The sequence below is a fragment of the Podarcis erhardii genome (assembly GCF_964252035.2).
Source record: "Podarcis erhardii genome assembly, chromosome: 5".
NCBI lineage: Eukaryota > Metazoa > Chordata > Lepidosauria > Squamata > Lacertidae > Podarcis > Podarcis erhardii.
The window spans coordinates 19,269,400-19,281,901 of record NC_138509.1 but is presented as its reverse complement, the minus strand read 5'-3'; the positions used below and the strand labels follow the sequence as shown (position 1 = coordinate 19,281,901).

General features: G+C 42.1%; 1 protein-coding gene across 11 annotated transcripts in view; it reads right to left on the bottom strand.

Moving 5' to 3' along the window:
- The window catches only part of ZMIZ1 (zinc finger MIZ-type containing 1), a 365,870-nt gene that overhangs the window by 141,045 nt on the left and 212,323 nt on the right, over positions 1-12,502 (bottom strand). For all 11 annotated transcript variants that reach the window (XM_081864244.1, XM_081864249.1, XM_081864243.1 and 8 more), the window contains one exon: positions 8,414-8,524. In XM_081864244.1, coding sequence (XP_081720370.1) covers positions 8,414-8,473 — 60 coding nt within the window. In that variant the 5' untranslated portion in view covers positions 8,474-8,524. The remainder of the gene's footprint in view (positions 1-8,413; positions 8,525-12,502) is intronic.

The window sequence follows — 12,502 nt, the reverse complement described above, 5'->3', positions numbered from 1 at the left end:
CAAGCAGCTCCGCTGCAATAGTCTAGTTATGAAGTTGAAGCAAATTTAGATTCTGGAGACTTGTGACAGTTCCTCTTCAGCAGCAGAATGCACAGCTCCTTACAGAAAAAAGATGCACTGCAAGAAGGTTTGATCAGTCACAGAATATGTACAAGTCTGAGGACACAGTAAGAATAGCAAAAATTAGACAGTGATTACAATTAAATTCAATTCAATTACAGGAGGAGGGGAAACCAATCCTGAGCAGACAAAATGGTCACTACTGCATTATGACATTATTAAAGTGAAGCAAGGAAGAATTATATGACAAACTGCCACCATGATTCTAACAACAGATATTTGGAAATATATGAATGAGGCTGAGAGTCACTTGTCACTACTCATCAACGTTTTTCTTCAGTACTACATACCAACCTGAACTGCCCAAGGTTGACAAATATCTTCTTTAGGCAAGTGGATTCTTTATGGTTCAAAAAAGAAGCTGATAATAGAAACCCCCCCCCCCAACTCCACGTGTTAAAAAAAGACAATGCTGCATCATGGCTAAGAACAGCAGCTGTGGCTCACAATAATCCTTGGTTCAAATCCCACTTCTCTCTCATTTCGCCCTCCCCAGCAATTTGAGAACAATACTTACAGACCACTGGTCTAGATTTGTGTGTCCTTCTACATTGGACTACAGTTTTAGCAGAGCTGGGTCCCTGGGATAGGGTATGATATAATCTGAACAAAGACACAACTAAATAAGGTCTCTCCCACACAAACAGATTGTTAACATGTTAGGTTTCAATGTGAAGCCTAAGCACACACAAAGCTGAGAAAAATTGGTCTGAATGGTCCTTCTTTGGGGCAGTGGAAAATGGGCTCATTTACGGTCACTTTGGCTTGAACCATGAACTCTTTTTTGAGGGGAACCAGGGGAGTTATCAAACCAGGACATCTTGCTTGCTGTGAATGTGACCACCCTACACTTTAGTGTGTACACGGCCCCCTCCTCAGTTGATCTACACAGAGTCATTGAGGAGGGGGGATCATTACCCCTCTGAGTTCATCAAATGATCAATCAGAGAACTAGGGAGGGATGGTTTGCATTGCATCAGGGCCACCCCAGCACTACGGCTACTTTATATTTCTTTTTGCCACCACTGTCAAAATTTGGTGGGTTCTTGATGGGCTGGATAAAGGCTATCCTCTCCTGTTCTGTGTGCAGCTACTTCAAGATAATTTATTTGCATTAAAAAAGAAAAAGAAACCTAGAGAATTCAACAAGTGCAGAAATTGAAAGGAAGATCTAGAATGTAATGAAATAAGAATTCAATTAGGGTAGCTATGGATGACATATACTCGATTCCCTCCTTGCCTCTGGGGTCAACCCTCTGTGCTTGTTAGATAAAGGGTACCACTTAGAACACAAGGCATTTTTACCCCTCCTGCAGAAAGCACTTCAAATTGCCTGTGACTATTTTTCAAATGAATATATTTTGTTATTGTTAAGCATAAACAGTATTCCAGCAAACGCAGAGTACAACAGGAGGCATTTGAAATTTATTTAGTTCTATTGACTTAACTGTACACCACCTTGCTGCATTATGCATGCAATACAACTTAACCGGAGATAAAACATCAAAAAATGTAACAGCAACCAAGACAAGATGAAGTATGGATAGTGTCATTATTTGGCTTAGTCACTAGATGGCACTGGGCTGAAGTTTCATGTGATTGTTCTGTTCTTGACTGAGACAGCAAAATTCTCATCTAGCTTCCTATCATGTGTGTCTTTGAAAGCTTTCCTGACAAATGCTAAGTTAAAAGGCAGAGCCATAAAACAACCAAAATGTTTTATTGTCAGTGCCAATGCACATACAAAATTAAATAAAGAATTAGATGAAATTAAACACCAAAGACCAGCTGGAAAAGGACAGTTCTTGTAGTGAATCTTCTCTCCAACCAGTACCACTGGTGTCTTTGCCACTTTACTCTACCTCTCCTCCAAACCTGAAGTAACACACCAAGTTAAATCTTTTAAATCTCTAACAATATCTCCACATCACAGGTGAAGCTACCCACCAATTCCATTCTTCCTCATAGGAAACCTGGATAATTACTGAATACAGACTCTTTCTAACATAGCTCCACATCCTCCTCTCCTCTTCAGTCTAGATTTTTTAAAGAAAAAAAAAAAACCCACGCAGCAAAGCCTACCTGCCCAAGGCTCTCCTCCAAAACGTAGATTGCGTGCAGACTCTCCTGTTCCTCGTTGCCTGCTTGCGCTAGGGAGCCCATGGATAGATAGTCAGTTGCCAACAGAGGCCTGGTCCTGGGTGCATTTTCCACCTGCTCTCGCAGTTGGGGGAACAACTTTGGACTCGAAGGAACTTTCAAAGTTCCATATGGTTCATGATGCTGATAAGCCCTACCATCTCTCTTCTTGGGAGCCATACCTTTCTTACTGACAGCTTGCAAATAAAAACAGAGATGGTCCGTTCAGAGGGAAAACCAATCTCAAATTTCCAGGAAAAGGAGCAAAAGGCCACAGCCAGCAATGTAATCAACCATCAAGTCAGAGAGGAGTAAAAAATATTGTTGACTAGCAGCAGAACCTCTCCTTTACGGTTTTTTCTGTAAGTAGTTTATATCCAAACAGGAAGTACCCAACCCCCTGCCTGCCCCTGCGAAATAGCGCTAGTTAATTCTTCGGGTTTCTGTGTATTTCAGTGGGGGGAGGGGGCCATGCCATATCAGCTTCTCTGTCAGTTAGAAACCAATATCCCAGAGCAGCAAGCATGAGGCAAGGTTTCTGGCAGCTAAGCTCCAACCTGCTCAAGAGGAAATGCTCTATTATGTCACACAGACTAAGTTTTTCCTATAAAGACCACCATGCATTGTTCAAAAACAACATGGGTGTTCCACCCACCAACTTGAAAAGGGCCTGATAGAAACAGCTTGAATTCTGTACCACAGTTAATAAAAACTCTTCTGACTTTTAATAATAGATTCTTTTTTCTCTAGAATGCAATGCTAAAAATGTTTTTTGCACATTCTGATAACTAAAAAGAAAAGGAAGTAACTTAACAACTTAAAAGTTGCAGAGATATAATAAATGAGATACACCAACAAACAGGCTTATGAACCATTCTTAATCACTAAAAGGCTTCTTTCTTGTCTCCCTTGGGTGAAGTTGCTCACTTTAAATTAGCAAACTTTGAACATGTCAGAGGGCATCAAAGCATATTAAATACTTTTTTTGAGGACTGTTCAGGACAGGTTTGCATGACTTTAGACTAGCAATGTATTCTGGGCATCCAAGTGCTTGCCAACCCTGTGCCCGATCACATTTTTGCAATTCAAGACAGGCAGGAAAAAGGAAAAGCGGGTACGGCGGGGAGAGAGATATGAGCTGCCATATGCAATGGAGAGCTGAGTTTGCCTTAGATCAGGCATGGCTAAACTTGGCCCTCCAGCTGTTTTGGGACTACAATTCCCATCATCCCTGACCACTGGTCCTGTTAAGTTAGGGGTGATGGGAGTTGTAGTCCCAAGACAGCTGGAGAGCCAAGTTTGGCCTTGCCTGGCTTAGATGATTATGAATTGCAAAGGCCTAGAGTTAAGAAAGAAGCTTCTTAATAAAGAAATTTTCAGGCTTCCAGGTCACAGAATACTAGGGTGTCATGAACCGGCAAGACAACTGGGAGGCAGAAGAGGAGCCTGGCAAGAGGTATAGCCGGGACTGGGACAAACCGGGGCAAGCTGAGAATGGAGAAGGAGAGGTTGGTGCGGGAAGTACTCACAGGGTGCACAGGAACCAGAGCAGCAGGACTCATCATCAGAGCCAGAGGGGCTCCTGTCTCCACAAACACGGTGGGCTCTGAGGCACAGGGAACAGCAGGAGGGATACTCCAGGAGTTGAGGCAGGCAAGGGCCCACAGCCAAGCTCACTAGCTGGCCAGGTAGGGCTCACTAGCTCTGGGAGCAGGTGTGTGATTCCTCAGTTGGAGTAGGCTTAGAACAGGTGAGGGTCACATGCCTCATCAAGCCCAGGTGCTGCAATCAGTGTGCAAAGTATAAAAGGGCAGCAGAGCTGAGATGCTGTGCCTACTCAACTGCCCATGTTGAGGGCTTTTGGCCTTGATGCTCCTGGATCACTATGGAACTGTGCTCCGGTTTGAATCTGGACTGTATCCTGACTGCTGGACTTTGGCCTTGACTACTTGGATTGACCCTGAACCTCGTTTCCTGACCTTTGGACTTCACTTGTGTGGACTGAACTTTGGACGTGGCACGCTGACTTGCTGCCAGGTAGGCCAGGGGTTCAGGACATAGGATGAGCCAATGGCCATCAGCCTGCCTCAGAAGTCGTAGCTTACTGATGCTAAACCTCATAGTACTGAGCTTAGAAGCAGATTCAAATTAGCCAGAAACAAGACAAAACATAAAATATGGCACTAAACTGTCATTTCCAAGGGCAGCTAAATCCTCAGTCATTGTTTGTTCTAACTCCCTGGTCTGTCTTCTCTCTTGAGAGATTCAACCATGGTTGGAATGTCAGTCGGATGCCTGCGATTTGCCCGAGAAGCCAAGAATGGCTGGCTGTTATCAGCACAGCTTTCCCCTGAACATACTCTTACTGTTGGAGAAGCACATTCCAACAGTCAGCCAGACGGGGAAAGGAGACAAATAATTTGTTAAAGAGGTCGCACAAAGCTAGACAGACACTAGGATATTTTAGAAGCAACCGAAACAACGTATAAGACATCTGACTGCCTCAGCATTGATGCCTTTGCTTTAAAGCGTGGGTGGATATTGACACTGAGATTAGTGACACCACTAATTTTGTAACTTTGCAACAAAAGAGATAAATTATGCATATGGTCTGGTCAAAGTGAAGCACATTTTAAAATCCCCTTGATCTAAATTTCCCACTGAAATCAACAGGACATAAATGTGTCTGTTTGAATGGACTGAGTCCCTATTTTTTTTCTTGATGAATACTGTGATTTGTGATATTTTAAGACAATCCTGTAGACTGCAGCCAAGTACAGGATGGGAGTGTGAAACTGCACAGGTTGTATATTGTTCAATTCAAGACTTGATATATGCTTGGTAAATTTAAAAGAGTGAAAGGTCAAACTACTTGCTAGAACTAGCAGAGTTTCATAATGTAAGGGAAACTGAACGAATCTTTAGTTTTGAGTGCTCCCACTCGCCCTTTCCCATATGAACAAAGATCAGTTTCATTTTCAAAGATTCTTGGTTTGTGGTGACATGCAAACCAGGGATCCTGGTTTAAAACAAATTCTGCTTTGTTTTGTCTTTTTGCATTGTCAGTTACAAAGATCTTAAGTCAGAAATCAAGCTCCTTTCTTTCTAAGTTGGTATAATATATGCCTCCAAAAAGACCTCTGAGCCTCTCCTTACTGCCCATTTATATATGTGAAAAATGGAAACCAACTCTCCAGAAATATATCTTCTTTCCCCTGAGGCCTTGCCCATCGAACTTGATGTATCAATCCTTCAGGCAAAGCAACCTCCCAGATCTGTGTGAACCAAACTTTCAGAGTACAGCCTCCTGGCTGTTTCCAACATTAGTCATAGAACTGTATTGTTGTGCCACCTCCAAATGTGCTCCCAACAGCGAGTGCATAACTCCCTCTCTGTAGTACAACAGGCCCATGATTATAACCCCTGGTTTTTATGTAGCTTGTTTTGTACTTAAGCAGAATTTATGTTAAATCACAATTCCTAATTTTCTAGTAACAACAAGCCATGATTCACTGAAAGCAAAAGTGAATCATAGTTTATTCCTTCTCCCGGATTTGTGGAAGGAGGTGGGGTAGGAGGACATGAGCCCAGCACTTTGCCTGGGCTCCTTTCTGCTTGCACATGTAACACTAAACTACGGTTTAAGGTTACGTGTGAACACATTCACTAAGTTGGATCAACTGAGTGACACAGTATGGATTGCTGAGATGTTGCCTGACACCTCCTAATATAACATGAAACAAGAGTCTAGGCTCTCACTCAGAAAAAGACTCCTGGTAACCAAGAACTTCTAGTTATTTCTTTCAGCTGAAGCTGCATGACCATGTCATGCAGCTTCAATATTCAGCAGGGAGGCAGCCAACTGTAATCATGCATCACACTGACATTTGAAATAGGGTAATATGTTGTTGTTATAAAGTGTGTGTATAATTTTAATAACAACATATCATCCTATTTCAAATGTCAATGTGATACACACAAACGCACGTACACATACACCCTTTTCCTAAGTGTTGAACATGCAGCACTCAGTAATCCTTATACCTTCCTGTAAATTTTTATTATCATCAGAATTACTATTCTTGAATAAGAGATGAAGGGGTGGAGGCTGCGAGAGCATACAGTTGCCTAGTATGGCTGACATGAAATTTAAGCCAGAGGTTTTTTGGCTTAGATACCATTCTTGGAACCTCAAAACACCCTACAATGTCTAGAAATATGGGGAGAAGCAGCCTCAAAACACCCTAGAAAGCTTAGCATAAAAAAGAAACTCAAGTAGTACTTTCTCTCAGGTAGCAAGGTGCCTAGTACATACAGCAAGAGCAAAAATGCCACAGATTGAGTACAGGACAACCTTGTTTTCATGGGGCAGTCCCATGTGTCCCTACAGGCAGACAATGCAAGGTTTTCTATAAGATTTTTATAGGGGAAAATAATGTCATATTTCTAATTGTTGTGTTTTCTGTTCTGAACCTACCCTTACATTCTGTCTGAGTAATTGGGGTTCTTTCTTGAACTGAAAGGGAGAGAAGTTACACAGTTCTAAAGGGAGTCTAAAAACATTACGGCAAATGTACTGTCTGTGTGCCAGAACCTAGTCTGAGCTAAAAAGAAAGAAAAATGCCTTGACCCTCTGCTGTAACCTGACTCACTTCAAGCAGAACACAGAACATCATTTATACCGTTCTTGCAGGGTGGGGGTGAGGGGGGCATGGAGGGCTGTCTGCCTCCTTGGAGCAGTAACTGCTGCCAACAAGTCTACAAAATGTGTAGCAACTGGAAGCAAAAGCAAAATTTGCCTCTTCTTAGCTTCTACCCATGGAACTAAGCATATTTCATGGCAAAATTTCACACATCTTTTTAGGAAAATACTTTTAAACATGTTTAAGTAAAGGGGAGAAGTAGACTTGCGCATAGAGGACAATGACGTAGATTTGCACATACAGGACAAAGAGAGGAACATGAGAACGTAAGGCTCAATTTCACAGAATGACCCCATATCCTAGGATTAGAACACAGGGAGAAAAACCTCTGTGTGTTCCATTTTTTCTACACCAAGCATAGATTTATGAACCTCTATCATGCCTCCAGGCACCTTCTTTCTAAATTAAACTCCCTCTAAACATTTTCCCTTAGGGAGTGCATCCTAACAATTTGGTCATTGAATCCCCCCTTTTCCAGATCAATATTGTCTTTTTGAAATGGGTAAATCAAAACTGTAAGATATTTCAAATGTGGCTGCAACATAGATAAAGGCATTCTGATAAGTTAGTTTTCCATTATATTTCCATTCCCTTTCCTAACAATCCACATGGAACTCAGTTATTTTCAGTGAGCTATCCACCTCCAATCTTAAGATCTCTTTCCTGGTTAGTTATGCCACCAATTTACACCTCACCAGTACATATACAATATTAGAAATTTTTGCTCCAGTGCGCCTCACTTTAAACACATTTAAATTGAACCATATTTACCATTTTGATTCCCATTCCCCAGTCTGAAGGTATCCTTTCACAGCTGCTCATAACCCCTTTTGGTTTTGATCACACTCAGGAACATGTGGTGCACATTTGTTGGGGCACCATGACTAGTTGCAGTAACACATATGCACTGGTTCATGTCCATTGCTCATTTGGAAACATTTTTTATGCTTACAATAGTCCAACACTGGCATGGTGTGGTAGACAGATACAGCATCTGACACCACTGAAGCCAGAGTTCAAATCACCACTCAGCTCACTTAAAGTGACCTCACACCAGTCACCATTTCTTAGCTTACAGAGCTGTTGTGAGTGGTGGAGACACCCACCATGCCCCAAGGCCCTTGGAGGAATAGCAGAATGTGAAATGAATACTATTTATATATTTAAAAAGCCTGTAATAAAATATAAAGAGGCCCGTTGTCTGTGTCAGCAAATGGCAAGACAATATATATTAACATTTCCATCCCCCACTTGAGAAATAACTTAAATTAGAAAATGTTCACAAGGGATGAGGTTGTGTTCAGCTTTAATGGAGTTTCAAGATCAAGAAGCAGTGCAGTAGTTAAATAAGGTCTGTTACAACACAAACGCCATGAAGAGCACAGGCTGACATGCAATGCTATGGGTGCTTTCAACCATCAGGTTTGCCTAATGACGTGTCTTTGGCTTACCTGTTTTATGCACTGCAGCCGATCGTTGGTCTGCTGTATGTGCCTGTCCATAGAATTCATTTTGATTGTCTCCACTTGGATTCTACCTGAAAGCCATTAAAATCCCTCAAGCTGCAAGATATAAAAAGAACAAGAAAGATCATTAAGACGACAAAAAGTAAAATACAGTCCTGCCAACACTAAAACGAACGAGATGCTGGATACTACACAGCAGATGTTTACCCTTTGTGGTAGTTTTTTCTATTTAAAGGGAGGATGGATGCCCTCTTGAAAGCAACGCCTTTTCATTCCAATAAGTAACAATGACATCCCAAAGTCACATAATTCAGGGGTGGCTAGCTACAAACCTAGAGACATTCTATACTAGATCCCTTCCACTAATATTCCCATCATGTCAGTGCCATCAACTCTGTCCCAAAAACGACTCCTCTTTCCCTCCTCCTCTTCTTCCTGCTTCAAATCCAGCTGTTGGTTTAGCAGCAGGGAGGGGAGAGGGAATTAGGGTGTCTGACATAAATGTCACCACAAAATGCTTTCTGCAGGTACCTGGGATGGATACGAACATCACAACATACAACAAACTTCAGTTGTAAATTTACGTTGATGCTGTGTGCAAACTACCCCCCCCCCCACAGACACAAAGAGGAATCTGCCATTGGCCCTTCAATATTGCCACTACACTGACTGGCAGCAGCTCCCAGGGGTTTCTCTCAGCTTGAACTTGAGAGGTTTTCTGTATGCAAAACAGATGCTCCACCACTTAGCTATGACCCTTCTCCACCCTCCACAAAATGCAAGGTTCCTATACCAAAGGTTGCCGAAGCAAAGTTTCAGCATAACACACTAGGAAAGAGATGTGTTAAATGGCTAGGAACCAAATGACATATTAGAGCTAGCACAAATATACCTGGGTGGAATACTTGTTGCAGCCTACAGGTAAACACAGTCACTCGCAACAGACCTATAGATAAATAGTCCCAAATGTGGTGAATATGGACAATCCCGGATGAATTTCAGCAGTGCTAAAAATAGCAATTTCTCCTATTTGTGTACGTTTTGATTGCCAATGTTACCAGTGTATACTTTCAGACATTCTCAAAAACTGTTGATGACATCCCCCAAATTTCAGACATTCATTGTAAAGCACAACTTGGCTTAAAGAATATTGAAGGACTGTTTGCTATTAGAAGTAGATTGAGCCAATGGATTTTCTCTTTATTCTGCATCTTCAAATATTTAAAGGGCTATCACATGAAAGATGGAGCAGTTTTCTCCTACTGCTGAAGGTAGGGCACAAACCAATGGCTTAAAGTTACAAGAAAGGAGATTCCCACTAAATACTAGGAAGAACTTTGACAGTAAGAACTTTTCGACAGTGAAGCAGACTTCTTCAGGAGGTTAAACCTCTGCTTAAAGGCCATCTTTCATGCTTTAGTTGAGATTCCTGCATTGAAGGGGGTGAACTGGATAACCCTCAGGATCCCTTCCAACTCAATTCTATTAGTCTATGGCCTACACGTGCTCCTGTTCATTTGCAGAACCCTCAAAGCACCTCAAAAATTTAATATCTGAGTGCAAAGCAGAAGTATTTACTTACACGATAAATTAACCCAGACACGACACTATTTCAGCAATGATCCATTTTAAATACTACAATTTGTTCATAGGGGATAGGAGATATATAAATAAAAATAGAGCCCATGCTGTTAAAAACAACAACAACGTCCCCTAAAATATATATCACATTTACACATGGCATCAACTGGTTCATGTAGGAGTTTTTAAATTGTGTAACTGAAAGGGGAGCAGCATCAAAGGTCCCTCAAGCTCTGCCAAACACTGTAGCAGTGATTCTCTCATACTTCCAACCAATCCCTCCATCCAAAATGCAGTTGGAATCAAATCTCAGTGAGTCTATTCCAGGGGTAGGCAACCTAAGGCCCGTGGGACGGATGCGGCCCAATCGCCTTCTCAATCTGGCCCACGGACGATCTGGGAATCAGCATGTTTTTACATGAGTAGAATGTGCCCTTTTATTTAAAATGCATCTCTGGGTTATTTGTGGGGCATAGGAATTTGTTCATATCCCCCCCCCCCCAAAAAAAATATAGTCCGGTCCACCACATGGTCTGAGGGGCGGTGGACTGGCCCACAGCTGAAAAAGGTTGCTGACCCCTGGTCTATTCTGTCACTGTCAGATCTCAGCCCAACTAACATTATCTATACAGATCGTCCCACCTTAAAAAGCTTTTCTTTCCCTTCTAGTCTACTGCAGGAGTGAGAGTCAAAGAGGAGGTCTTGATCAGGCAATGGGACATTAGGGAGCAAAATGGTTTCAACCCTGATTTTGTGAGAAATGTCTCTGTCTCTCTCCACTTCCACCCAACTCTTCTTTCTGTGACTATTTGGTTTAACCATCTTGCTACATTATTCAGTGATTAGCTTAAAATTATTTAAAAGCTCTGGTCAAAACATAGAAATCACTTGGCGAAAGCCTTGTTTTCTCCAGCAGTGAGATATACCCCCCTTCCATGCTGTCAGCCAATATTATCAAGCAACTCCTGCTGGCAGATTAGGGGGCCCACAAAGCAGCAGGGAGATCTAGCATACGTGAGGAAAATGGGTTGCACTTAGTAGTAATAGGCAAATAGAAAGACTGGGAACAAAAATTACAGAGTGGTTTGATCTTGCTGGTATAGTGGGAAGCAATTTGGAGAGGGCAACACTTGAAACCCAATTCCATGGTTAGTAAGAGCAGTGTAAATAAATAGCTAAACCTCAATGGGTATAACAAATCATTACAGTGGTACCTCAGGTTAAGAACTTAATTTGTTCTGGAGGTCTGTTCTTAACTTGAAACTGTTCTTAACCTGAAGCACCACTTTAGCTAATGGGGCATCCTGCTGCCGCTGCACCGCTGGAGCACAATTTCTGTTCTCATCCTGAAGCAAAGTTCTTAACCCGAGGTACTATTTCTGGGTTAGTGGAGTCTGTAACCTGAAGCATATGTAACCTGAAGTGTCTGTAACCCGAGGTACCACTGTATTACTAAAGTTGGTTCTCTTCCACCCAACCCCAAGGACTTGGGACAGGTAACAATTTAAATAAACAATATAATAATGAATGCAAAATAAAGCAGAGCTGGGGAGCCTACGGCTCTCTAGAAGCTGCTGGACTCCAACTCCCATAATTCCTTGCCAGGCTGGCTGGGGCTGATGGGAGTTGGAGTCTTGCAACATCTGGGAGGGCCGCAGGTTCCCCACTCCTGACTTTAAGGCATTTAAAAAGTGCATTATGTAAATTGTCCAAGCACAAGCATAAACAAGCTGGTCTTCTAGCACTAGGAGAGGGGAATACTCAGACTCTCATTTGGACAAGGCTCCAGGGAAATTTTTCTCAAACTTGTGATGGAGGATTACTTCTTTCTGAGATGGTGATGGGGGCATGTCTCATCCCAGTGCTATTCTTTCCAAATGTCTGCATTTGAAGTATGTAGGAATAAGACCCACCCATCCCATTTTCTTAATGTGTGAATGACTGATAGGAAGGAGTTAAGGGGGAAATTAAGCAACTTGCCAAGGTCTGCATCTTTCTTTCCAGAATACTCTGCAACAGAATACTCTTCAGTGGTTCTGTGGCAGCTGCAAAGATGCTGTTAAGTAGGCAGGTTGAGGTGGAAATGCGAGCTATGAAAAGCTGAGTCAGACACCTTTGTATGCAGGTCTAGAATTTGTTCTAAGTGCCATGGCAGTCTGCAGAGTTATTACAGTGTATTCCCTACCAAAGTACCATACCATGTACATTACACCCAACAACATCCTCTAGAATGATAAATGTTAACATGTAGCCTAGTTCTTTGCTGGTAAAGGCTACAATGAAAACTCATTTTTTAAAGGCAGATGTGCAGAAGAGAGGAGAATGGAAAGGTTCTCCCTGATTTAATGATGGATTAGGGGCTATATCTTAAATATTGTTAATATCTGTACAAATGCAATGCAATATCATGATCAGACCCAGAGGGTGTATGTGAGAAAAGTGTACAAATCAGTGGCAAGCATTATATCTGAAGTGGCCCCAGGAAGGGTCACA